At 49.5% G+C, this 27,256-nt stretch overlaps 2 protein-coding genes across 6 annotated transcripts; one reads left to right on the top strand and one right to left on the bottom strand.

Moving 5' to 3' along the window:
- Positions 1-579: 579 nt before the first annotated feature.
- Positions 580-27,074, bottom strand: SPMAP2L (sperm microtubule associated protein 2 like). Of its 3 annotated transcripts, none has more exons than XR_010303343.1 (9): positions 26,461-27,074; positions 24,313-24,372; positions 23,259-23,381; positions 20,773-20,892; positions 20,338-20,458; positions 19,139-19,270; positions 18,451-18,626; positions 12,021-12,207; positions 580-768 (listed from the first exon to the last, which is right to left on the bottom strand). XR_010303343.1 is itself a non-coding variant. In XM_064148593.1 (8 exons), exons 1-8 carry the CDS (start codon positions 26,739-26,741, stop codon positions 17,632-17,634), a joined length of 1,128 nt encoding a protein of 375 aa, XP_064004663.1. In that variant the 5' UTR covers positions 26,742-27,074; the 3' UTR covers positions 17,468-17,631. The 3 variants fall into 3 exon arrangements, 1 of the variants encoding a protein (XP_064004663.1); XR_010303344.1 differs by having other exon boundaries at positions 12,021-12,183; XM_064148593.1 differs by lacking the exons at positions 580-768; positions 12,021-12,207 and adding an exon at positions 17,468-17,746.
- Positions 7,162-16,003, top strand: HOPX (HOP homeobox). Of its 3 annotated transcripts, XM_064148596.1 has the most exons (4): positions 7,162-7,512; positions 7,823-8,143; positions 12,702-12,877; positions 15,312-16,003. In XM_064148596.1, exons 1-4 carry the CDS (start codon positions 7,347-7,349, stop codon positions 15,387-15,389), a joined length of 741 nt encoding a protein of 246 aa, XP_064004666.1. In that variant the 5' UTR covers positions 7,162-7,346; the 3' UTR covers positions 15,390-16,003. The 3 variants fall into 3 exon arrangements, with proteins under 3 accessions (XP_064004666.1, XP_064004667.1, XP_064004668.1); XM_064148597.1 differs by lacking the exons at positions 7,162-7,512; positions 7,823-8,143 and adding an exon at positions 12,355-12,447; XM_064148598.1 differs by lacking the exons at positions 7,162-7,512; positions 7,823-8,143 and adding an exon at positions 12,446-12,490.
- Positions 27,075-27,256: the final 182 nt, after the last annotated feature.

The raw sequence follows: 27,256 nt of genomic DNA, 5'->3' as shown, positions 1-27,256 counted from the left end.
GCACCCAGCCCTATCCAGTCAACTAGACCATGGCACTAAGTGCCTCATCCAGGCTTTGCTTGAACACCTCCAGGGACGGCTACTTCACCACCTCCCTGGGCAGCCCATTCCAATGCTAATCACTCTCTCTGGCAAGAACTTCCTCCTAACATCCAGCCTATGACTCCCCTGGCACAACTTGAGACTGTGTCCCCTTCTTCTGTTGCTGGTTGCCTGGGAGAAGAGACCAACCCCTACCTGGCTACAGCCTCCCTTCAGGTAGCTGTAGACAGCAATGAGGTCCCCCCTGAGCCTCCTCTTCTCCGGGCTAAACAACCCCAGCTCCCCCAGTCTCAGCTCAGACGGTTTGAGAATACTTTGAAGCCGCCGAACTTGTAGATTTCCACCTTGCTCGCTAGGTGGCAGCTTCGTTTTAAATCTGGGTTTGTGCTCTGGACAGGGGAAGGGGAAAGACTTTCTGTCAGTAATTGCCGTTTGTACACTTTGTATTCGCCTTTCGTTAGAAGCTGCATAATTAGTGTCATTGAGACACAGCAAATCTCAGTCACTTGGCAAACTACACTTGTTTCTTGCCTTGATCACTGCATCCAAGTATGCTTGCTGCAGGAGAATCCACAGCACACCAACCTGTGAACATTTCACTCCGTAGGGAGGTGTCTCTCCGGTGGACCTGTAGCACTCACTGACTTGCAAGGGGCCGTACTTGGTCTTCGCTTAGCTTTACAATTTTCCAGCTGGTCGCACGGCAGTTACTTCTGTTTCTGAATCCTAAATATTTATAGACACAGCATAAGCTACCAGACAGAGCAGGGGTCCTCAAACTACTGCCCGCGGCCCGGATACGGCCCCCCCGGGGTCCTCGATCCGGTAGTTACGGAACCTCCCCGCCGGGGCTTGGGCGGGAAACCGAGCAGCCGCTTCCTGCCGCTTAATCCGCTCCCGGCCTCCGCAGCCCACAGGCGCCCGCCGGGGCCGGGCTGGAACCGAACTGTAGTCCGGCCCCCGCCAGTGTCTGAGGGACAGTGACCGGCCACTGTTTAAGAAGGTTGAGGACCCCTGAGACAGAGCATTTAAAACTACGCAACTTCAGGGGGAAAAAGTAATGCTCCTCTGTGACTGAGTCTCGGTTTTAAATTAAGTGGCTTTTGCCAACAGGTGAGACGTTAGATAAGATCCTGGAACATGCATTATTTTACCTATTACACAGATTGGAACACTTCTTCCTGACATTAGATGCAGTAGCATTTGGAGTTGATCTGAAACTGTTCCTACCTAAACCAGCCTGTTCCAGCTTCCCCACGGACAGAAGCAAAGAGGCTGAGAAATCCTACCATGAGGCTCTCTGGGGCAGAGAACAGGGCTGGCACTGAGGTGTTGAACTTGCCTAGCAGTAGTCCAGTATCCTACAGAACCTACGGTGCCAGACCCAGGCTGCTTCCCTGCCAGATCCTGGGTTTTCTCAGAGCCCATTCTTTTATCTGCCAGTGCCCTTCAAATATTTTGCATACCCAGCAAGCTGCAAATGTCCATAATTGGACACCTGAAGCAAGCCTTCTCTCTTCATCTCTGAAGAGCATCTGTCAAAGTGAGGGGGTGAGTCCTTTATGAAGCCTGGGACTTCTCTGCAATAGCTATCTGCTACTCTTACCTTCTGGTAAGCATTGGGAAACTGCAAGTAGCTCTCAGAATTTCTGAAAAATCAGCTTTAGATTTACATAGGAGTCACAGATTTTCTCTTTTGTGGTGTTGTTGTTGGTTGAAGTTTGGTTGGTTGGCTTGGTTTTTTTTTTTTCCCCCATGGAGTAGGTGGTGCTCTGTAAATTTGTGGAAATGATTGCCCCACAGTGTTCCTGCCCTCACTAAACTTATGCTAGAGGACATGAATAAAGCTAGAATGGACAAAGTGGTGATTAAATCATTGTGAATAGGAAGTCACATCAATGGTTATCTTGTAAGAATCATAGAATCGTTTAGATTAGAAAAGACTTTGAAGATCATCAAGTTCAACAATAAACATAATATTGTCAAGTCCACCACTAAACCAGGAGCCTAAGCACCATTGTCTACAGCCTTCTAAATACGGCAAGGGATGTTGACTCCACCAGTTTCCTGGGCAGCCTGTCCCAATGATTAGCATTCCTTTTGGTGAAGAAATTTTGCCTAATGTCTAATCTTCCCTGGTGCAACCTGAGGCCATTTTCTGTTGTCCTGTCACTTGTTACTTAGGAAAAGACACTGACACTCACCTCACTACAACCTCCTTTCAGGCGAGAAGGTCTTAGAACCTCTTCTCTGGACTAAGCAACCTCAGTTTCCTCAGCCATTCCTCATAGGACTTATTCTCTAGACCCTTCACCTGCTTCATTGCCCTTCTCTGGACCTGCTTCAGCACTTCAATATCCTTCTGGTTGTGAGGGGCCCAAAACTGAACACAGTGTGTGAGATACAGCTTCACCAGTGCTGAGTACAGAGAGGCAATCACTTCCTTACTTCTGCTGGCCACACTATCCTGACACAAGCCAGGATGCTGTTGGCCTTCTTGGCCACCTAAGTATACTGCTGGCTCAGATTCAGCCAGCTGTTGACCAACACCCCTAGGCCTTTCTCTACTCAGCAGCTTTCCAAACACTCTTCCCCCAGTCTTCAGCTTTACATGAGGTTGTTGTGACTGAAGTGCAGGACCTGGCACTTGACTTTGTTGAATCTTATACAACAGGCCTTGGCCCATCAATCCAGACTGTAAAGCCTTCCTACCCTCAACACTCCCAACCAACATTGTCTTGTCTGCACTCAATCTCCTTCTCTAGATATATTAAAGAGAACTGGCCCAAGTACTGAGCCCTGGGGGACACCACCTGTGACCATCCAACAAGATTTAAAACCATTCACCACAACTCTTTAGGCCTGTCCACACAGCTACTTTTTTTCCCACCAATGAGTACACCCATCCAAGCCATGAGCTGCTAGTTTTTCCAGGAGGCTGCAGGAGACAGTACCCAGTTTGTGTCATTTTTTGTGTCTGGAAGTAGTTTTGCCATCATAATAAAAATCTAAAACTTGGCTATATGTATCATTGTCAGCTGAGTGTTGAGTAATACTCACATCAGAGTCAAATAAGAGAAGGCAGTAAGCAAATCATCTCCCTGGATCAGCAAAGGTAAAGATCTGGGAAGGCAATCCCATCCCAGCACCAGAAGTCCTCCTTCTGCTTCAAACAGCCTTGGCAATGAGCCCCCAGGACCCGACCTCACTGCCAATAGGAACTGGCACGCTTAGCCTCTTTGTGTCCCTGAAACCACTTCTCTCCAGCAGGACAAGCAGCAAAAACATATGCCACAGGCAAGAGTGGGGCTTCCTTAAGCAGTGGTGCAGCTACTGCCTCTTTAGCTCAGGTTTGCTAGGGTGTTTGTGTTTCTTTGAGCTTGCTGGGCTCTCCCATGGGTTGAGCACTCTCTTGGCACTTGCCTTTGCAGCATGACACCGTGCTCTCACTGCTCCTCCCTGGAAAGTACCCCCACCCATCAGCCCTGTCACTGGAACCTGAGAGAGATGGCAAGGAGTATCTTACTCCAGCCTGGGGCGTCTCTGTCAGTCATGCTGGTTACAACTAATCTTTTAACAGCAGAGTACCCACATTGGTAAGTTCCCAGGAGCAGGGGGTGTCCTGCTGTGGGTGACCTGCTCCCTGGGGTGGTGAGGCTGTCAGAGCAATGAGGGAGCCAGCTGTGAGCACCTCTGTTTTGCTCACCCAGCTGACCCCATAGCCAGCTGTGCTGACAACTAGCACCCAGGAACGCCAGTGCCAGCTTCCCAAGAGCTGTAAAACCCAGGCTGTTAAAGGAGAAAATATTAATGAGTTAATTATATAGAACCCCTGAAGCCACTCCCTGACACCTGGCAGTCTGAGCAGAGGGTCATTCTCCATTACGTTCCTTCCCTGTTAACTGTCACCCTGCAAGTCATCTTGGTCATCTGCCAGTGCCAAAGAGGCCCTTCAGCTGTTCCAGGGCCTGTGGCATGTGTTACATGGAGACAACCCATTCTGCTCACAGTCTTGGGGCCTGTGATGGTGCCTTAGCAGCTGGCAGTGCCAGGGTCAGCTCTCTGGGTGCCAACCATGGCCCCACACCACCTGCCCAAACTGGTCCAGCAGAAACCACAGGGATTGCTGCCAGCTATACGTTGCTACTACCACAAGATTGGCACAGGGCCAGGCACCTCCCAAAACAGGGGCACTCTCCCTGGCCCTTGCAGTGAGCAGCACCCATAGGGTGTCCAGCCTGGTGCAGCACAAGGGAAAACATGGTCCTTGTCCCTCACAGTGAAGGCTGAGGAAAGCCACTGGGCACAATGGCAGCACTACAGGCTGCTCTGCACCCATGCTCAGCCCACTAATGCCCCTCGTTTTCCTCCAGGTAGGCTCTTGGGACAGCATGCCAACTGCAGCTGAGAGAGCCATGATGGTGGCATGCTAGCGGTCCGGCGGAGTCTATCCTGGCTCTAGGGGGAGATAAAGTCACTTCACTGACATATATACAAGTATTTGAGCCAGGACTTCCAAATGGTGGCAGTTTCAGCCTGGAAGTTCTGACCAGCACAGATTTTGACAGGTGTTTTCCAGCCTCCTGCTTCCTTGCCTTGCTCCCTAGAAAATATGTGGCCATCCAGATCTCTAGAAGTGTGCTCACTCCATATTCTTTTGGCACTCCAGAAGCAGAGAGCAGAACTGCATGTCTCCTCTAGCCTCTTCCCTGCTTCTCACCAGTGCTGATGCCCATGTTTTCCTGGGCTGGGCACAGTGGGCAGCTCCCACATGTAAGATGCACTGCCAGCTCTCTCCGCATGCTAGGGCATGCTCTGCTTACAAGCAGTGGCAGCATTGCTGAAAAGCCTCCTGGCAAGGAACTGCACGTATCACTGCCTGGTTTAGTCACTTCAAAACAATCTGGTTAGTAAGAGGGAGAGGAGGGAGGAAGACTATACCCCAGGCAGAGATTGCACATGGAAATACCAATGAGATGACACTTTTCTCTCAGAACTATTAGAACAACTAGAGGAGTAATAAAACACCACAGTTTCCATCCATACAGCTGAATCCCACGGACAAGGAAAAGGCAGGAATCTTATTGGAGGTGACATCTGATTCATATCTGTGGTAGGACAGGCTGAACCCTGCCCACTAAAACAAAAGGAAAATGCATGAAGGATAGTGCAGCTGAGACAGTTACTAAGCCCAAGTGGGCAATAAGCAGCCCTGCTCCAGCAACAAGGGTGGCAACAAGCCACCTGTGCCCAGCTCCTACTCTTCCACCTGCCTGGGGCACAATCTGAACAAGTGCTGTGTGCTGCTGGCTCTTGGGCTGCAGCTAATGTTGATTCTTTCCCAAGAAAAAAATGATCAAGAGATATAGTCCAGTTCTTAAATGTTGGGGTATCCAACAAAGGCAACTGATTGATGCACCCAGCAGAGCAACTGATCTCTTTTGCTGTTCAGGGGCAAGTGGGTTTTGCAGGTAGAAATCTTATTTGATTAGCTGCAAGATTTGTCCTGTGAGTCAATACTAACTGGTTAGAAAACTTCTCTAACTGAATGGAAGCAAAAAAAATCTGTAAAGCTGTGTTTCCAGCCACAGATTTTGTGTTAGTAGCAGAAAACTCCAACACAGGGGAAAAAAACTCAAAAGCAAAACAGAAGACAGCCTTTGTGAGTTTCCTTTGCATTGGTTTGCTCTGACAGAGAAGGGAAGGTTTTGCTCTCTGATAGTCTTTGCTCCTCTCCATCCTTTTTTCCATCCTGTCTATATACAGCACTAGCGGGACAAGATTTGGGCCAGGATGGTTATGAGGTATGTGTCCAGTGCCCCTGACAAAATAACTATAGCCAGCATGTTGCCAGAGGGCAAGCCTTGGATGATACTCAAGCCTCTGCGAAAGGGATCGAGAGGAGCAGGATGCTGACCGCACGCTGCAGCTGCCAACTCCTCAATGCAGTGCCACAGTATCCACAATCGTCACATCTCAACAGCTGAAATTATTCCTCTGTAGGGAGGAACACTCTGACGGACCCGGATGAACTCTGCATTTTGTTTCTGTTTAATCCAACCTTTCTGATAAAGGGACCTCTTTCTTCTGAGGCCAGAATCAACTTACACCAGGTGAGGCACAAACTCCAGCAGTACTTTGACCTTCTCTCGGGAAGAGAAATGTGGCCTTAGAGATTTCAGGATCAGAAACACACCAACGTTTCCCAGTCAAACACAGACAGACCTGTGACGTGACTCTCACACTGTCACTGCAGGACTCCCAGTGCCTCTGAAGCCATTTCAATGGCATGTCTCAGCCTGAAACACACCGCTGCCAGCACTCCCAGTGCAAGTCTGGGCTGGGCTCACAGGCTACGGGGAAAGGGTTTTTTTCCACATAAAAGACTTTCTCGCTACTGACAGTAATAAACAAGGAAAGAGGAGCTGATCCTGTTCCTGCAGGCCACATTACTCACATTTTGCAGTGCTCGGGGCATATGCATGTAAGAAAATCCAAGACAGCATACAAACATAAGAAACTCTTTCTGAGACAGATTATCCTCCCATCTGTCCTGTCTACAAAGGTGGCCAGAGCAGGTGCCAGAGCAGAACACAGACACAGGACAGCTAAGTAGCAATACCCACCAGAGCTCCCCCAAGCACATGGCAGCATGCAGTTCACAGCCTCCACCTGCACCTTCCACAACAGGTTCAAAATCCAGGACTGTGTCCTGCTGTAAGAGTCTGCTCCAGCTGCCTTGAACTCATCTTGATCCTCCCAGCCATGGCTGCTGGAGCCATTCCATCAGGCACCACTTCCATGTTCTTGTCGCTTAGCACCAGTGATAAACAAGACTTATCCCTTAGCCAGGTGCTTGTCCAAGGCATGCAGAATCAAGTCTTGTCTCAAAAACCTCCTCTGGCAGCCACTGAACAGCATCACTTGCTTTATTAGGCAGCCCTGTAGCAAAAGCACTCTTGCTTGATCAGCATTGTCCTGATGGGAAAATTGGCCCCTGCTGTGGCCTATTTCCCCCCACATTCAGGACAGTTGTGGCTCATTGCTAAACATATGGCAGGTTTCTTGCCTGAGTTTCTCCAGCCACTTCTCTGCAGTGGCAGGTCTCTGCTTCTGGTTCCAGCCAGCTCCACAGCTTTCTGCATTCAGTGCCAGTTTTCCTTTTGCTCTGGCAGATAATGTCAGCCATAGTTAGCTGCTTACGAGTCCTTTCTCTAGCCCCTCTGATTTTCCAGCATCCCCTTCCAGATGTTTGTAAAGCTTAGAGAAAACCAACTCCTCCCCACTGCACCCCACCCCTCAAGATGCCTCTGAAGCTGCTGTCTAATGTTTCCAGCCCACCCCACCCTACTGGGAACTGCAGGTTCCCGGGCACTTATGGAAAAGAGTCTTTGGCAGAGGAGGATGCCCTGCTCTCAGCCCAGTCCCCAGCCAGGCTCCTGCCCTGTGCCGCTGGAACTGCAGCAGCAGGTCAGATCTAGGACCTAGTCTTGTCTTTAGGGCTGCCTAAAGCGACAACAAAGTCAGGAACCTTAGATCTGCACGACTCATTTGCAAGAGGCTAAAGAGAAGCCAATCGTGCACAGCAGTGACCGCTGCTATTCCATCAGCAAAGCTAGGAGCAAGGGGTCCCCACGGCAGAGGAGCTGGTGGCAGTCTGGCCAAGGGGCAGCATCGGGGACCTCAGGGCCTCCAGAGGAGCAGGCAGACTGGGTTGAAGATAAACAGCTGAGGGAAGGTTCACCCGCACTCTGCCTTCACTCTTCCTGTACCTCCGCAGGGAACAGCCCCAGCGCTCCCCGCCCGCGGTCGCAGGACGCATCCCCAGACCCGAGCGTGGCGGGACGAGCCCCGACGCCTCCTGTGCCACCCGTCCGGAGAGCCCCGCAGCGCCTACAACCCTGCGTTGAGCCCTGCCAAGGAGAGTGGGTGCCAAACCTGAATTACCAGCCCAGAGAGTGGCTGCGGATCGGCAGCTCCTGCGATTTGCGGCAGGTTTTTCAGGTCCCCGCCTGTCACACACACACGCAGATATTTAAGCAGTCACCCAGGGACCTGCGGGGTTCTTGTTTTACACACTTCTGCTTCCTGGCAGTTTCAGGTAAGTACAGGCGTTGAGCTGGGGGTGCTGGGGTGAGTTTGCAGTTGGAGATGGTGGGGGGAGTGGAAGGAGGAGCTGACCTGCGCTTATTGATGCTGAGGTGGTTTGAACAGCATCCGGCAAAGCTGTGGTGGGAAAGCTTCGTGTCTGTGACAGGGAGAGGGGCACTCAAGCAAGCAGAGCCCCCAGGCTGGGGTACTACGGGGACCTGCCTCTGCTTCAGCAGCTGCTGTGTTGTTTGCTTTGTTCCCATCCGATGTTATCTTCTAAAACTCTGAACGGGTAGTTTACAGGATGCATGACAGGTGGCTTTTCCTTATTTACGGCAGGGTCTGTTTTATTTTTAAAGCCTCTGTCCCACCTCATCCTGTGCACCGTGCCGGCTGATGTTATCCACAGCCACCCCACGGCAGGAGGCCGAGCAAAGCTGGAGACACGACATGGCTCTGCAGCAGAGCAAGGGAGGGCATGAGGGCTCGTTTGCATTGAGAACTGCTATTTTCATCTTTGCAGTGGCAGGAAATAGCAGCAAGCTAAAACCAGATGCAGATGCCTCCAGCTGCACCCCAGCCCTGACAGTGAAGAGAGTACTTGGGAAGGGGTCAAAAAACCCAGCAGGGTCTATGGGGCCCCATCAGCTGGGCAATAGCTACTATTCAGATCATTTTTCAGGGGGTTTGGGTGCAGTAACTCGTTAGAAAGCTGCACAGGCAGTCAGCTATTGTGTCTGCTGTTCAAAAAAAGCAAAGCTGAGCAAACAGATCATGTTTTTTTCTGGAAAAGTTGCTGCTTTCTGCTAGGATAGTAAATGTGGACTGCACTAGCAGTGCTGGGCAAGCATGGTGAGAGACAGAAGGATGTCCTCTCTTCTCTCAGGTCATTGCTTGAAGCTCTGCTAGTAAGCCCAGAGTGTCTCTGGGGAGATGGATGCAACCATGGGACACAGGCAGTATAACTGAGCAGAGAGATCTCTCCATACCACTGCTCCTACCACATATCTAGGTCAGGTTACTCAGAGCCTTGTCCAGCAATCTTTTAGACATCAAGAATGGGGGTGCCTCTGCCTCTCTGGTCTCTTTCCCCATGTTGGATTCCAAACACACTATGAAGATTTTTTTTCCCAGTATCTAATAAGACTTTCTCTTGCTGTAACTTGTGTCCATCAGCCATGGCCTTTTGTCTTCTCACAACAAAATGGCTCTGGAGGTGTATTTAAATGCCACATCAGCCACACTAAGGGCAAACAGTATTGCATGCACAGCCCAGGCAACCCATGAACCCCTTGCAAGATTCATCTGGTGGCTACTCTCACACTGCTCCACCTAAACCCAAGACAATTAGTCAGAACCAAGCACTATTTCCCCAGGGCTCTTTAGCTTGACACGTAGGACAGAGCAGATGTCAGCAGTGCTGTGGTTTTGTTGTGGCAGCTCATCTAACATTGTCATTTCTACCTGGTTTAGTAAGCCCCTGCCACCAAACTCTCATCCCTGTGCTGCCCAGAGGTAGACAGCAGTGGGCATGGGACTGCTCACAGTGCTAAATGACAACTACAGCCCCACGGCAGTGAGCAGCAGTGCTTTTCAGCAGCTAAGAGAAACAGTTGTGATTCTCCATATTCCTATTAGCCTTAAGGAAATGTAAGCAAGAAAATCATCCCTTCTGCACAGCAGAGAGGTTCCATGCAGCCTGAAGGCCAGGCTACAGGCCTGGGCTTAAATGGAGCACCATTTAAGTAGCAGGTAGGTGAGAAATGGTGCATATATGGTCAAGCAGGACATTTAGAGACTCCTGGTACCCTCAGTCCTGGTACCCTCATGGCCTGTCATATATGCCCAGCTTTCAGCACTCAAGAAGTGGGTGCCACATGCTGCACAGGCCTGCATGGGTCCTGAAAACCTCAAAGGGCCAGTGAAGTAATGTGGGGAGACCTGCAGAGCCCTTGAAGACCACCACCAAGGATTAGACCTTTTTCTGAAAACCATCTCAGAGCTTTGAGAGATAGGAACTGTTCTCCCTCCAGAGTAGACATGGAGGAGAGTCAAGCAAAAACCACCAGGCATCACATCCTGCATGATGGGGCACCCTGAGCTGCCAGCAGGTAGAAGATACTGTGTCCTGTGGGGAAATGCCTCAGGAAGCTGGATATTATCAGAAACAGAAATAGCTGTACAGGTGAAACATGAAAGTTGAAGCACACGCTCCCTATGTAAATTATTGCACACACATTAATGTACATTAATGCAGAAGGCTGCAAATGATAATGTATGAACTGCCAGGACATGCTGCTGGTAGCCCAGGCTAGATGTGTGAGCCAGAGGCGATGAGGAGCCCTCTGGTGACTAGGCCTTCTAGAAAAAGGACAGGTTGCTTAGTGGGGTGCTAATCCAGGAGCAAAGAAAGGACTTGTGGCCTGAGCTTGGCTTTATCAGCCCTTTTAACTCATGGAGAGCCTGGCAGCCACAGTGCTAGAGAGCAACACCTCAAGTTCTGGGGACCTCCTTCCCCTCCTGCTACTTTTCCAGAGGTCTCCAAATGCCCAGGACAGGTTAGATGCATTCACCTGACCTCCATCAGCTCACATATACGAGGTACTGAATTTTGTTTAGTCCCCTCCTACATGGACACTTAGGAGTGGAGCTGACCCTAGGAAAGCCCAGGCAGTGGCTGCTGTACACCTGTGGGCACAACACTTTGCAGACAAGGCCAGCAGAATCTGAAGCTAGCAATGATCTTTCCCCAGTCCATCTAGGGGTGGTGAATCATGCTGTCTACCACCAGCACACTCCATCACATTAAGAGGTGCTCCAGCCTTAAGCAACCATTGTGTTACAATGTGTATTTACCAAGTGACTCAAGCAGAGTGGGCTGTTTCACAACCAGCCCTGGTCTATTTATAAGCCCCTACTCAAATGCCAAAGGATCCTTTCGTTATACAGAGCACCTCCTGCAGACAGCAGCACCTCTGCTTTTTGAGGTAAAGCTTGAAGTGGATCTCTCCATCTCTCTTATGAATAGCATAGATGGCTCTATGTAAGCTGCAAAACAATTTTGGAACTGAGCCCCATCCCAGAAGTGCTGTCAGAAAGTGAGAGCCCTAGGTCATTCAGTACCCCTCAGGGCACCAAGTGGGTTAAGGAAAGCAGCTGGGTTTAAAGTTATGCAGTAGGGGTGCAGTATGATGGAGGTGTTTGGGTTACATTCCAGAGACAAAGGGAAGAAGTTGTACTGCAAGTTGGTGGCAGGGCAAGTCCGCAGTGGACAGAGCAGGAGAGTCCCAGTGCAGACCAAGGCTTCCTGGCAGCACTAGAGAGCGAGCAATATCAAGCAACCTACCCAACAGAAGTGGGCTGGGCAACTCAGACAGCAGGAGAGCAGATCAAGAAAGGCTACATTTTTGCATTGAGCTCCTCCCTCTCCAACACCCCAAAGATAGGTTTCGGAAACACCAAAATTACTCAGTGCAAAGGGACTTCTGCATGCTTTGTGGGGAAAGACCTCATGTTTTAGTAGACTGAATTGGCAGGCTTGCCATATGGGAGAAAGCTTGGGGCCCTGCAGAAGAGAGGTGTGAGACCTCTCATACCCAAGGCGTACGTAGTTGTTTCACTTGTGGTTTTGTGCCAGGTCTGTGCAAAGCGCAGTGAGACAGACTTCACTCTGAAGAGAATCTGGGCTCTATGCCTCTGCAGAACAACTGCCACTGACCATAGCCAAGGCAATGAGTGCTTGGGCAACAAGCATGTGGTACAGTCCTCTGAGGACAGATTCTTTGATTATACCCCAAATACCAGATAAACAGTTCAGCAATAACACTACTGAATGTTTATGCCTATGCGTGGCAACATTAAGCAGAAGTAAAAACAAAGGATCTCACCTGCTCATCACCAGCTTTGTGTGATGTCTGGCCATGGTGCTGAGAGGAGGACCAGAAAACCCATCAGGAAGGACAATGGGGTGATTGCTGGGTCCAAGTCCATGCTGCCAAAAGATTCTGCATCCTCTGGTCTGTAATTCCCCTGCACCAATTTGCCTGGTCACTGGAGAGAAGATAAACCAAAACACTAGTCTGGGTATAAGACACTGCCCTCTTACGTAGAGGATAAATAACGCTTTTTAAATGACGCTTTTAAATTAAGCCCCTGAACATGCCCGTTGCTCTGACATCGCTCCCAAGTGACGCCCAAGCCTAAATACGGTTGTAAACAGGAATCGTCCCCACGGGACTCAGGCTGGCTATAAATACAGCGCTAGGGGAGTGCTGGGACCGAGGACAGGCTGCAGTTTCCTGCCGGCGAAGGATGGTGAGACAGCTCAGCTGGTTGCCGGCGCTGTGCAGCTGCCACGGTGGTGAAACTGAGGCCGGAGTTGCGGTGGGGCTGGGGCTCCTAGCTGAGATCCCTAGCACGCCACTGGGAAGGGAAATGCACCCTGATGCAGCCGGAGGCCACTGGGAAGGGGAAAGCTGGGGGGCACAGGGATGGCAAATCTGGGGCTCTGCAAGTGTGCCCCAGTGGCCTCTCCCAGTTTGGACAATGACGCCAGCCCCTTTCCACAGTGCTTGGCCCTATAGTCTTGCCCTCGGAGGAGATGGCCACGGAGAAGCCAGTGACTCCCACTGAGGAGCAGCTGGAGATCCTGGAATACAACTTCTGCAAGGTGAACAAGCATCCTGATCCCACCACGCTGTGCCTCATTGCAGCTGAGACCGGGCTTTCCGAGGAGCAGACTCTGGTGAGTGTGCAACCCTGGTCTTGGCATGAACCCTGCTCCCCCTGTATGTCTCTGTGCCCCACATGCTCCCCTGTGTTTCCTGCCTGTCCCCAGCTCTCTATAATACTACCTCCTGAACCCTTCTGTCCCCACCACATGCTTCCTCTTGCACCCATCTATGCCCTATATGCTCCTTTCTTGCACTCCCTAAAACACTCTGTGCCACACATCCTACTTACTGTACCCTACAAGTCTCCGGTGCAGTGCACCCCTGACCCCACACTGTACTCAGAGAGCTCTTCTACACCACTGCATCTCCCTGCACCCCACATGTTCTTGCCCCTGTATCCTCAAAGCCCTTTCCTCTGTAACTGTAGTCCCTTCATCCTACAGCCATGATGTCTTACCCAGCAGGTCTAGGGATCTTTGCACTCCCTCTGCCCAGGAGTCCCAGTCCCAGGCTGGCCCTGGAGATCAGGCTGTTGCTTCCTGCAGCCACAACAGGGGCAAGGCCTGAGGGTTGCTGTCTGGCTGTGAAGCCCTGAATACAAAACCCATGTAAGCTACCCTTTCCTTCCAACCCATTTCTGATAGTCTCAGGTGTCCACACCACTGCATGCATTATGGTCTGAAGAAACCAGTCATTCTAAAACAGATACAGGATAGACATAACTCCTGTTGTGTGACATGCACAGGCTGCACACATTACCCCTCGCTGCAATTAGCTACTTTAGCATCTTCAAGCCCAGATGATAGGCAAGTCTATCAGCATCTCCAAAAGGTAAAGAGGCCTCAGAGTCCCCCTCCACAGGGACAGGCTGCCACTAACAGAGCCTTCTACCAAGCCCTATGGTCTATCAGGCTACCTGCAGGCTACACTGGACTTCAGAAGCAAACAACTCCTTCCTAATTCCTTCAGGTTGTGGTGTAGCCGTTTTTGATGTTTTAGAATCTACTAGAGCCACAGCAGGTTTGAGTATGAAAAAGAAATCAAATCCTCTGGAAAGTTAGCAGCAGTTTTCAAAGAGTCATCAAGCCTGGCTCTCCCTGAAAAGGACAAAGGGATATGAGAGCCAAAAAGGCAATGCTAGCATTTAGCTTGTTCCAGGAACGGATGCTGGTATAACATCAACTGCACAGACAGTCAAATGGAAAATGACACCACTCCTCTACTGTGCTTTGGTGATAGGCAGGTTCTACTGCTTGTCTGAGGCTCTAAGGAGACAATGCCCTTGAAATAGCTCCACCTTCTTAGAAATGGCAGTGCTCTCTTTTTTTTTTTCCCAAAGCAACTTCTAAATGCAGACCATATGTTCCCAGGACACCTCTGTTGATGTCTTAAATTCTTCCCTGATAGCTATCTTTTCACACGAGTCCAGGGTGCTCCTGAATATCTGGAGATGAAGGTCGTGTTGGGGACAGGGTCGAGACTGGGATGATGAGCTGCAAAGTGCCTGTGCTGTATGAGACAGAGAATCATTGCTCCTGACATCCGGAGTGCTTTATAGGCTAGACATAGCAGGCATCTTCATTAAAAAAAAATGTTAAAACGAGATGCAAAGATGTTCTGAGTCAACAGGAGATGATGGTTTAGGACAGGAAGCAAAATTTTGGGGAGGAGGCTAAGCAGGCAATCATGTGACTGGATGTGGTCCAAGACTGTGCTAATGCAAGACTGACTTGCAGAGAGCACCATAGTTATATCACTATGGACCACAATAGCTTCAGAAATAGCCATGAACAAATATAGCAACAAAATGAGCAGCAACAAAGCAAATCAAAGGCACATTCCCAAACAAAAGGTTGAGCTGCGCTTCCGGCACAGATGAGTTAGAGCTCTCTTCTTACAGAGGGAGTGAGGCTTTATCCAGCTGCAGTTTATCTAACCCTTGACACTGCAGCTGTGAAGTGCCACCTGCAACTCTGGGAGTTATGTTAAACATGCTGAAGACTAGGATAACTTTTAATGCATTTTTTAAAATCCATTTGTTCTCAAATTTCTTGAGAGCCACTCTGCTGTCCCTCTCATCCTTTCTGAAGCAGGTCAGCTTTTGATTCCTATCATTTTTGGACCTGCAGTGATTGTTTCACTGCTCCACCCATCTAAACAGCCATCATCCAGAAGCCTCTTAGCCAATCTCTTACTCTGTCTGCAAGAAAAAACTGGACTCACAGCGATAAAATGAGGACTCGCCCATGCTGCCAAGATCTCAAGTGAGCAAGAAAAATTACTCTGAAAGAGGTAGACACAGAGGTAACAAGACTTTGGTCAAGAGCAGCTGTCTTGCTGCTGGCACTGCTTGGGAATGGTACAGTGCCTTGCTACAAGGTGGCAGCACCACGAGTTTCCATCACTAGGTCCCACATAATGACCACATCTGCACCTTTAGTTAGGGTATTTGGAGTGTCTGCCCAGTCCAGTGCACTCAGCCTCTTGTGTCCGTTCTCTCCGCAGAAGTGGTTCAAGCAGCGCCTGGCAGAGTGGCGGAAGTCCGAAGGGCTGCCCTCGGAAAGCGGGTCTGTCAGGGACTAGAGGATGCTGCTCCCATCCCCATGCCTGCTGTAAACGATGATGAAGCTCTTCGGAGTGGGTTTCCTTGGGGTTCTTTTGTTGCAATAGGTTTTGAGATAAAAGTAATACCCTGCTATTTAACATAAGTTTTATTTAAAATGTACATAACCAGGAAAAAATATTATATATGTGTGTACACAGCTTCTGATGGCTGCAGAACCTGCCTAGTGACTCCCATCCCTTAACAGTGATTGCACAGGGCAAGGCAGTTTCATGCCCTTGTTCTAGGCTTGCAGAAAAGCTGCCATGAAAGGTTAAAGGTAGAAGGGAGGGGAAAAAATTTTGTTTTCCTTATGCTAGCCAGAGGCGAAGTATGTGTGCTAGCTTTAGTATACAGATCATCCAGACAGCAGGTCACCTGGAAAAATGGATGTGGTGTTCAGGTGATCTTGGTTAGTTCAAGATGATTTGCCACTATCCAGAGCAGGCAAAATGCCTATGCCATTCTTACAGCAAGCCAAGCTCCCCTTGAATGCACTTCTCACATTTCTGTTAAAGGTCACCAAAGGGAAAGAACTGGCCTTTTTTTTTCCCTCAGTGGATTAATAAAAAAGAAAAGTATTTTGATGAGAGAAGCTGTGTTATCATCCTGCTTGTGCTTCCTGTCCGGACTCAGGAGGCAGACTCCTTCCTCTGGAAGAGCAGCACTTCTCCAATGGGCACCACTGGCTTTCCCTCTCACCACAAGCAACCTCCTTTTCTAGGGCATCCATGGGTCCATCCACGGCAGCTCACACAGAACTATGCATACCTCAAGCCCCGAGGTGGCAAGGCTTGGTAGTTCTGAGGTTTCCCTGCAGTGAGTGAGGTCAGACTCCAGTCTTCTTGGCCATTTTCAATCCTGGGGAGTGCAGCTGCACTGGGGCTCTTGCACAAAACTCAGGCTCTCATCAATTCTCATAAAGGAGAATTTGTTAGCTTGAACTAACAAATAATCAGACCCATTGTCCAGTGACCTAACCTTGTTCAAAAAGGTTCCAAAAAAATCTCCTTCTTAGTGGATTATTGAATCAATTAGTGAATCCTCCGATTAATCCTCTCCTGGTTTGTGGTCACCTGCTTCTACTCTTTTGGAAGGAGAATCAGCTTAACACAGAGGAGATTAAGATACCTTGGTACTGAAACTGCCACATGCTTTCATTTATGGCTTTTGTCCCTTGTGCAGAGCATCTCTCTGGCCTCAGTAGATCCAACACATCGCCAGCAGTCAGGCTGCCAGCACAAAGCACACTGAATTTCTAGGAATCAGATAAAAGCAATCTCTCTGTGTCATGCCCCATGCAAGCTGTGTTGTTCTCCTGCAGTCCAGTTGCCAAACTGATGCACCCCAAGACCTGACTGGAGCTGAGTTTTCTCTGCAGAGTCTGGCACCAATATATTTTCTTTAAGACTAAGGTCTTTGCGATATGTCTTCTTCCTTACACTGAGGGGAACTGTGCTTGCTCTATTTAGGCTCCAAAAAACACAATGCAGAGCACTATTATTCTACCCAGCACCACACAATTGAGTATCTGAGCTACACAGGCTGTGAAACTTGTACCAAGGATGCCTGCACAGCAAAAGGCTGGATCTGCCCATTCTCCAGGCATTTGAAAAAGCGGGCCACAAACCCAAGCCCAAATCCAATGCACACGCCACCCTAGCATTTCTAAAGTGTTTGGATCTTACTAAAGCACTACTTAAGCTTTGCACCTTATCACTTCAGTCATGAATCTGAAATTTTGCAGCCTTTTGTGCTTCTACTTCTGTCACAATCACAAAATTAAACTTTAGCAAAGATTTTGAAACTCAAGGTCAGGCGCTGTGTTGCATCAACCTACTGCACGTCATTGACTTCAGTTTGCCACACTTATTTATGAGTAAGAACAGTTCCTGTGGTGGCTTCCTCCAGCAGTTGTTTCATTGCTTAACTATCACAGCAAAAAATAAGCAGAGGGATAAACTCCAGACATAACCCAAGGCTTCCCACATTAAGTCAAATTCTGCTCTTTTGCCTAGTGAGTACTTTGTTCAAGGAATGACCATTTTATTTAACTCCCTGGATAAGCCCAGTAAAAGTGGCTGCTCAAAAGAAAGTGATCCTGCTGGGTGCCACCTCTGCACCATGTTCAAGTAGGTTTTCCAGTACAGCTCAAAAAGGGTAGTGTTCCAAGGGGTGATGAGGACAGCTGGCATGAGCAGCAGGCTGTGTTTCTGAGGGAGCTCAGCGCTTTATCGGCTGAGCCAGGTCTTTGATCCGAGCAGAACAAGTTGCCTTCTTAGCAGCCTCCTTCACTGTGAATGCATCTGGGTTGAAATGAGCTGAGCTCATAGGAGGCCTGGGGAAGTGAGGCAGACAGACAGAGCTGGTCAGTTCTGACAGGAGCAGGGCCAATTCTCAAAACTGCCTGTCAGCTGACACACCTCCACCTGAGCCCTACTCTTCACTGTCAAGGGAGGACAAAAGCAATCACGTGTCCACTGCTGTCACTGGGACGCTAGTGAAAGGGAATGACAATCTCTCACTGAAGCTGTCACAGTCACCATACCCTACCTCAGCACTTCAGGCAGCTCAGGCTGAGGCCAGCTGTGTGCTGGGCAACACACAATCCATTAGCACATTCAACCACATAAAGTTTAAGCATCTGGAAGTGGAAGAGCAGTGGCTTAATCACACTGGCCAAATGCAAATCAGCAAAGTGCCACAGGTTGGCCTCTTCTCCCAGGCAACCAGCAACAGAAGAAGGGGACACAGTCTCAAGTTGTGCCAGGGGAGGTACAGGCTGGATGTTAGGAGGAAGTTCTTCACAGAGAGGGTGATTTGCCACTGCAATGGGCTGCCTGGGGAGATGGTGGAGTCGCTGTCCCTGAAGATGTTCAAGAAAAGACTGGATGAGGCACTTAGTGCCATGGTCTAGTTGACTGGATACGGCTAGGTGGTAGGTTGGACTGGATGATCTTGGAGGTCTGTTCCAACCTGGTTGATTCTATGATTCTCTAACTGACAGTGATCATTCCCCCATAGCAAAGAAGTAGCACCTACCTTTTGCGAGGCTGAGCCAGTTCCACCAGCCTTGGTGTGGCCACTGCACGCTTTGCAGCCTTTGTTACTGGCCGCTCAGCATCCCGCAGGGGCATGTAGTCAGGATGCAATCCCTTTGCCCTAGCCAGCTCCAGGATCCGAGGGCTTGCAACTGCCTCCAGAGCCAACTTGGAAACCTGTGGAAAAAATAAAAGATCCTAACAGGTTCTCTTGGCATTCGAGGATAACCATCCTGCAACTCAGTGTATCCAGGATCACAGTCACTGACCTCACACAGATGGGACATAATCCTGTCCACAGCCGTATCAGGCACCACACAAGCTGTGGAAGGAGAAATCACTGCCTGGCCAGTCCCATAACCTGCCTTCCAGCCTCTTCTTAATCAGCTCTTTCCCCAACCCATTCCCCAGCACTGGTGATCCCAATTAGACACCTGTGTCTCTCCCTATCCCCACAGTTGAAGGCTAGGCATGTGGCTGCTCTTCTCTGGGGATGTCTGCTGGGAGTCAGTTCATACTCTGAAATGAGGACAAATCCTGGTCTGCAGCCCAGGAATCAGTTACACCAGCTTCACAGACAGCAGCACATTCAGGACTGTCATGAAGAGGAACACCAGCAACTGAGCACTTGTGCACTCCCCTCTGCCTGATGGCTCTACCATGCATGGTCCTGGGTGATGCTGCCTTACCGGAGAAATGACAGATTCAGGAACGCTGTTGCCATAGCAGGAGGTGGCCTCCCTGACAGGGGGCTCTGCAAGAAGCTGTAAACGTAAGGATGCTTTAGCCAAGGCCTCAGCATTCGTAACCCGTGCTGGCACCTGCATGAGTTTGGAACGGAGAAGAAATGTTCAGACACAACACTCAACAACAGCAGCCCACAGGGACACACTCCCTTTCCAAAGGAATGAGCCTCAATACCCTTCCGCTGCAGATATGGTCACAAGAAGGAATTCTTTTGGTTTACCAAAAGCTGTTATTTTAATTTCACCTCAGCTACAAGGTGATTTTGATGCTATTGGGATTTATAGATCTTAGTCAATATTGCTTTTTTTGCCCAGTTGTCGCCCACTCACAGCCAGCAGAGGAATGCAAAAGTGCAGAAATCTTTTTTCCAGAGTTAGTGCCTTCACATTCATCTTCCTGGCTGAATCGAACAATCTCCTTGCTAAGCAGGACCGCTCAGATTTCAGAGTAAAAATGCTGGTGCAGTTAACTGCATTCCTACAGCAAAAGTGGTTACTGCTCCTACCTAGGACTTTTCCCCTATTTTTCACAGGGAGGCTGATGCCAAGGCTTGCTCCAGCACAGCCTCCCTTATTGCCCAGCCTAGAGGCTGCAGCCAGAAAACCTCATTTTTGCCATGGAAATAAGTGCAATCTGAGAGTGCCCCAAGCCCTTTCACCTCAGGTGATGCAAGAACAAATGAACAAATGCACCTCTACATTAGGCTTATGGTAAAACACTGTTAAAATATACAAGGTATTTGCAGACTCATGCTCCTTGTATACACAAACAGGAGCACAGCTGCCCAACTACAAACACAAGTGTACTCTCCCTAGGAGCTAAACAGGTCATTCCCATCAGGTTTCTCCACTTTTCCAGGCAGCTTTATCAGGAGATGCAACCCAGATGCTTCCCTTAGCTTTCTCGGTATTCTAGGCCACTCCAGTCTGACTAGTATCTGCCTCTCAGCAGAAAGATTTCCAAAGACAGCATCTCACTCTGAAAAGGCAGTTTCTCTCAGTATCACAAACTCCAGCAGAAGCAGGTAGCTTCTCCCCTCCATAGCACACACTGAGCACATCGAGGGGCAGGAAACAGGGGTGCAAAAACTCAGTTTGCTGCATCACTGTCTTCTCCAAATCTTACTTATCCACCTCCTCACCTCTCTGGCTGGCAGGAACTCTGGGTGCAGGACTTTAGGCAGGGCAAGCTCCAGGATCCGTGGGGAGGCCTTATACCTCAGTGCAGCTCGTGACACAGGCCACTCAGGGGATTGGCGAGGTCTGGAAGCAGGGAGTTGTGCCACTGTTACTCACAGATATCCTCCACACTATTTAACCAGGTTGTGGCTGGGATGTTTAAGCCTCGTGTTTGCTGTAGTAAAAGGCAACCTTGTCTTGTGGCCATTTCTAGGGTAGAATCTACTAAACCCATGAGAGAATTCAGAGATCCTATTCCCTATGCAGGGTCCCTGCTTTGCATTTTACCCTCTGTTATCTCCACCTTCTTTTGGTGTATTTGTGATTTTGAAGCTGCATTGATGCTATAAGACCCAAGACCCTACCTGTAGCACCTTACGGACTTTCTGGGTTCTCACCTTTGCAGCAGGTAAGCAGGGTGGTATTTTTTAGGTTCAGATAACTTCAGCAGCCGATCAGAAGGAAAGGCAAAACTCACTATCAGGGGTCGCTCCCAGATTGTTAGTTCTCTTCCATAGCTGTACAAGAAGAGGGGTTGTAAGGAACAGGACAGAAGAGTTAGTAAAAGGCAACTGACAGAGAACATGATCCCAGCAGATGGTCTGCCAAGTTCAGTTAAACATCCATGCCTGCTGCATGTACAAAAGCTGGCATCAGTGCACAGGGAAAAGCCACAAACAAATGGGTATTTACACTTGTGATTTCCTGACTTTAAAGGTAGAATATGTTTATATATGCAGAATCCTCTTTTAAGCACACTCAGTGCATTGTTTTCAAATTCACCATTTCAAGAAGCTAGTCTACAACACAAACCTGGCAGCATCTGTTATTCAGCTCTGCCAATTTAGAAACCTCTTTGTCTCAATGGCTTAATAGCACCTTGTGCTCTTACAGATCCTTTCGTCTTGGGATCTCCCCAGGCTTGCCTAATGTATGTTTATCCAGCTTTCCATCAGCCACAACTGTTGGAAGATGCCTGTCATCACCAGGCAAAGGATAAGCAGGGGTGAGCAGAGAGATCTACATGGATGAACAGAGAGCTCCTGGACACACTTAGGTGCAAGAAGAAAGCCTACAGAAAGTGGAAGCAAGGACAGGTAACCTAGGACAAATACAAAGAAATTGTTTGTGCAACCACAGCTCAGGTTAGGAAAGCTAAAGGACAGGACAGCTAGAATTAAATCTGGCTAGGGACATTAAGGGGAACAAGAAGAACTTCTTCAGGTGTATTAGTGAGAAAAGAGGACTAGGGAGAATGGGGGACCCTTCCAAAAGGGAAATAGAGAGATGGTGACAAAGGATGTGGATAAGGTTGAGGTGATCAATGAGTTCTTCGCTTCAGTCTTCATCAGCAAGGGCTTCAACCACAATGTCCAAGTCCCAGAGGGGAAAAGTAAGGACTGGGAGAAGGAAGATCTGCCTGCTATAATTGAAGATCATGTTGGTGAGCACCTAAGGAATCTGAACATGCATAAGTCCATGAGGCCTGATGAGATCCACCCATGGGTCCTGAAGGAACTGGTGGATGAAGTTGCAAACCACTGTCCATCATATTTGAAAGGTCATGGCAGACTGGTGAAGTTCCTGCTGACTGGGAAAGGGCAAACACAATGCCCAGCTTCAAGAAGGGAAAAAAGGATGATCCTGGGAACTACAGGCCAGTCTCACCTCTGTGCCTGGCAAAATCATGGAGCAGATCCTCCTGAAGCCTCTGCTAAGGCAAATGGAAAACAAAGCAGAGTTGACTGGTGGTAAGCAGCAATGGCTTCTCCAAGGGCAAATCATGCCTGACACATCTAGTGGCTTTTTATGATGAAGTCACAGCAACAGTGGACAAGGGAAGGGCAACTGACATCATCTACAGCAACCGTGTGCTCGGCTGCATCAAGAGCAGTGTGGCCAGCAGGGCAAGGGAGGTGATTCTCCCCCTTTATTCTGCTCTTGTCAGACCCCACGTGGAGTACTATGTGCCCCCAACACAAGGAAGACACCAATCAGAGCAAGTCCAGAAGAGGGCCATGAAGATGATCAGAGGGCTGGAACACCTCTGCTATGAGGACAGGCTCCGAGAGTTGGGGCTCTTCAGCCTGGAGAAGAGAAGGCTTTGAGGAGACCTTGTAGTAGCCTTTCAGTATCTGAAGGGGGCCTACAGGAAGGCTGGGGAGGGACAAGGTCTTTTTACAGGTGTTGTAATGACAGGACAAGGGGTAATGTGTTTAAAATGGAAGAGGGGAGATTAAAACTAGATGTTAGGAAAGGGTTCTTTACAGTGAGGGTGTTGAGACACTGGCACAGGTGTTCAAGGCCAGGTTGGATGAGGCCTTGAGTGACCTGTTCTACTGGGAGGTGCCCCTGCTTGTGGTGGGATGTTGGAACAGGATGACCTTTGAGGTCCCTTCCAACCTAAACCATACTATGATTCTGTGATTCCCAGACAAAGCTGTTAGTTGCTTTTGTTTGGGTTTGTGTGCTTTTTGTTACATCAGAGGAACACGTACTTACAGACTGAGATCAAAGCTGATTCCTCTAACAGCTGATCTAAACCCAGAGCTCTAATCAGAACAGCAACCATCATATGCTGCAGAAGCCCCTTCCACAGCCAGGAAATGGGTATGAGAAAATGTAAGGGCACCAAATATAAGGGCAGCGCTCTCCAAGCACTGAAGGTAACTGTGGTCTCATAGCACTTTCTTCTTTGCTACAGACAGCCCCTGCTCCAAGCACCTACACAGCCTGGTTGGTCTCAGTGTCCTGGAGCTCCCTGTGGGGCAGCACTGGCAGAAAAGGAGACAACATATCCCCTTCCCCAGGGAGCCAGTGCATCTGGTTAGAGAGCACCCTCAGAGCTACCTCCTTCCCCAGGACGTGCTACTACATCACTGACCTGCGCTGGTACTTGCTAAAATCTTTCTTGGGCTTGGCCAGTGCCGCTGTTCTTGGGAGTAGTCGAGCTGTCACAGCACCTCGTGAGAGGGGCCAGATGGTCTCTTGGTTGCCCCACACGAGCCTAGCAAGAACAGCAAGGGTGTGAAATTTTAGAAACATGCACATGTATGAAATGTGCTTGCTGGGTTTGAGCCTCCTCTGCCTAGAATGTGGGACAGAGTCCCTATGGCTCGCCACAGTTATAAAGTGCTGTTGACAACCCTGATCCCTCACCATCTCTGGCACTGAATTTCCTAACTCTGTCCAGGTGGTTGTTGTCAATTCCACAAGAGACGAGACTGCAAGTGATGAATTTGGTATTAGTTACCAGTGGGTGTGCAGAAAGGATCATTTCATTACATTTCTGAACCCCCTGGGGGAGTTTCGTGATTACACTTTTCTTGCCTCACCACTACTACCTCACTATACCACAGGTATGGCAAAAAGATAAATATAATAATGTTATGGTCAGGGTGTGCCATGAAAAGTGGGTGAGGTTTTTCAGCATGTTAGTGATTACTTTTCTGTGTCTAGAGCAAATTTGAAGTTGCCTAACCTCCACTGAGAGAGAAGCTGTGGTGGGAGAGGGTGCCAGGACACAGAACAGCAGGATGATGGGCCTGTAAAGCCTCATTCAAGTACAGTGACACCCTTCCAGATAGCAGAGAAACAACATTCTCAAGAGACTGCTGTCCGGCCTTGTCAAGCCATGGCTTGACCCTGCAATGCAGACAGAAACTATGCTGCTAAAGCTGGACTGTGTCCTACAGGATAAAGCAGCCTGTAGCTCCAGTAAGGTCCAGTCTCCCTGCACCACAGCACCATCCTGTCCCACATCACCTCTATGGGGCAGCTAAAGCAAGACTTGGGTCAAGCCTAGTCTTTGGATTGAAAGTATGAAAATGCAATTTGAAGAGAGCCCTTCACACACCACTTCTGCTCTTGAGAGGAAAGTGGCAGCAAAACAAGGCAAAGGGCCTGCACCTTCAGCAAGGACTGTCTGGACATCTTACCTGGGATCACTTGCACAAGCTGCTGTCCTGGGTTTTTCAGGTTTTTTAATCCTGTCAAAACTGCACAAAAGTATAAATATGTCACTAAAGATACAGTTAAACTAACAAAGCATAAACAAGCTACTGCTGGCCTTCAGCCATAATGCACTCTTGAACGCCCATTCTTTTGTGAGGCATCCCTTGTGAGCACGTTTAAGGGATCTCTCTCTCCAAGTAACTTTCCATCCATTTAATCTGGTGAATTCAACAGCCCACGAATTTTTGTGCTATCTCTTGGATTGCAGAGACCTGGATTTGCAATTCTGCCCACACTGCAGGGTCCCTTTGGGACAAGGCAGGGAGGGAGCAGGGGAAGGTACTTTTCTAGTTAATAACATGCCATGCAACCTCAGGAGATAGATGATCTCCCAGCCTACAGGAGACCAAATGAATAGAAATACTTGTTATTAACATCCTTGTGGTTTCCTAAAAAGGCACCATGGAGACAGTATTACTCCCACATGGCTTTAGGATCACAGGTGAGGACATGTTTTATCATTTTATTTGTCTGTTTAGTACAGAGGTCTTAGATGCTATAAAGACACAGGAATATACCTGGTCTGTGCCCTAGTAGAAGCACTGAACATTTATTTACTGACTATTCACCAGACTAAAACCTTTCAGGAAGATCAGATACTGCTGTTTGCTCTTGCTGCTCAAATGTCCCAGCCCTCAAATCCTAGTGGGTGGGAAGCGCTTGTGCTTTGTGAGCCTGAGTACAAAGAAGAGAACAAGATGATGACAGTGCCACAAATGTGTTGCAGAACTCCCTGGTGTCACAGACCAAGCCCATACCACACACTGGGACTGCTGTGTTCTTCACGGATGGGAAACCACCATACCATGTGGGCAGCTGTGGAAGCAGCTGATGGTGGAAAGGCACAGAAGGTGAGTGCTTGGGGCATTGCTTCTCTGCTAAGTATCACACAGCAGTAAGGCAACACCGCCCTAGAGGGGAGCAGGGACACCAAGGAGATATTTGCTGACAGAAAACAGTCTGCTTTGGAGACACACCCGTGGTTTCTCTAATGGAGCTGATACATCTAGTGACATGCCGAGCTTCATCAAAAGCTTGCCAGCGAGCTCAGCACCACAATGACCTTTGCAATGGCAGGTTGCTCTTAGAGCATCCTCACCAAACACTCTCTGTAAGATGACTGCTGGTTTATCTCCCCATAGTTCCTAACCATTGGTCACAACACTGGAAACACACAGCTCTCACTGAGGGAACTGCCTGTGAGACACTGGCCTCCTGCCGCCACTTCAAGGTGGGACATGATCTGGAAAGCAACCATCATTTTGGGAGCCAAAACCAGTTTCAGCTGTTCATTCTAAAGCAGTTTCTCAGAGGCATCTCCTTGTGAAGACGCAAGGAGATGGCACCCTCTCCCCACAGGCAGGCTCACTGCTTTTCCTCTGTGGATCCACCACATAGTCACAGCCAACTCTAGTATAAAGTACACATGGCCCTACAGCCCCACACCACTGGCTTGGATGCTGCTGTGCAAAGCTTGCATCATGATCCAGCCAAGGAGTCAGATTATGTCCAAACCAAGTCCTCCTTGACAATCATTAAGTTGTTTGGTTTTCTCCAATTACAAAAGATGACTTTCTACTCCTTTATCCATCGCAAAAGTTACAGGCAGCCAGCCCCACACAGGGGGGGGCTGCAGCAGCTCTGCAGGTTGGAGTTAAGCCACTTCATTGACAAAGGCACAGCCCTGGAGAATCTTTGTATTTGGTCCCATTCGTGCTTCCCAGGAGAGAGGCCTTGTTGCAGCTGGACAGATACAGAACACCTCACAGAAACACCTCTCCTGTGCTGCCTGAGCTCACAGACTCATTGCTTAAGTGGGGGTCAACTCTCTTTGAGATCAACTTCTTGAAAAGGGCTCTGTTGTGAAGGAACAGGACAGCTAGATGTTATTTGTCAAGAGAAGCAGGAATAAAGAGCAAACCCAGGCATCATTTTCTCTGTTTATCACAATGCTACTTAATACATCAACTTGCTGCTCTGTGATCTTGCTCCCTGATCAAGCCCTCCTACAGAGATGTGAGGCATGGCTTCCAACACCCAGCCAGGACGCAAGGACCGGGAGGGTTTCTTACCTGTCGTGTGAGTGTGCAGACAAGCAACAAGGCACTCGGAAGGGAAGCGGCTTGGTAACACTTGCAGCCTGGGCCGCCTGCTCTGCAGTGTGAATTGAGCACAAATCAGATGAACCTTGTGTATCACTCAGGGATATAACTGATGGGCAGTCACTTGTACTGAGCTTCCCGAGGCAGCAGCACAGCAGTGCACTCGCAGGTACGCAGCAGCTCGCCCCCTCATCAGCATTCTCCTCGGACGAGGACCTGCGGGACAAGCACCTGCCGCTCCCCGTTGCCATTGCCTTCAGCAACTTCAAGGAGACGTTCTGAGGACCGCGGAGCAACGGCGGCCGTACGAAACTGGGCCTCTGTGGCCGAACAAAGCAGCCCACTGGCTTTTAAAGGGGAGCGGGGCAGGCAAGCCAGGCATATGGCAGCACCGGCACTACGGGGAGGCCAGGCGCCATCTCAGGGCACCGCTCGGCCCCGCGGTGCCAGGGCAACGCCTCCGTGGCAACGCCTCCGCCACCCCCTGCACACACACGGGCGCGCCGCCGCCCGCCGCCACGGCACGAGCTCCCGTCGTCACGGCAACGCTCCCCGCCAGACCGCTCCTATCGGAGCCCGGGCAGCGGGGCGCTGGCCTCTGCAGGGGCGAGATAGGCGCTCACAGGCCGCTGCCCGGAGCGAGTAAATGAGGCTCGGACCGCGGGGAGGTTAACAGCGTCTGCTTTATGCGTCTCTTCCGAGGGACAACACCTGCACACAGTGACTGCGGGCACAAAGCAGCCCCTTCACATCGCTGCTAATGGAT

The sequence above is a fragment of the Pogoniulus pusillus genome, chromosome 9, assembly GCF_015220805.1.
Source record: "Pogoniulus pusillus isolate bPogPus1 chromosome 9, bPogPus1.pri, whole genome shotgun sequence".
In the NCBI taxonomy this organism is placed as follows: Eukaryota; Metazoa; Chordata; class Aves; order Piciformes; family Lybiidae; genus Pogoniulus; species Pogoniulus pusillus.
Note: the sequence above shows the minus strand (reverse complement) of the source record. Positions and strands in the feature narration are given on the sequence as shown.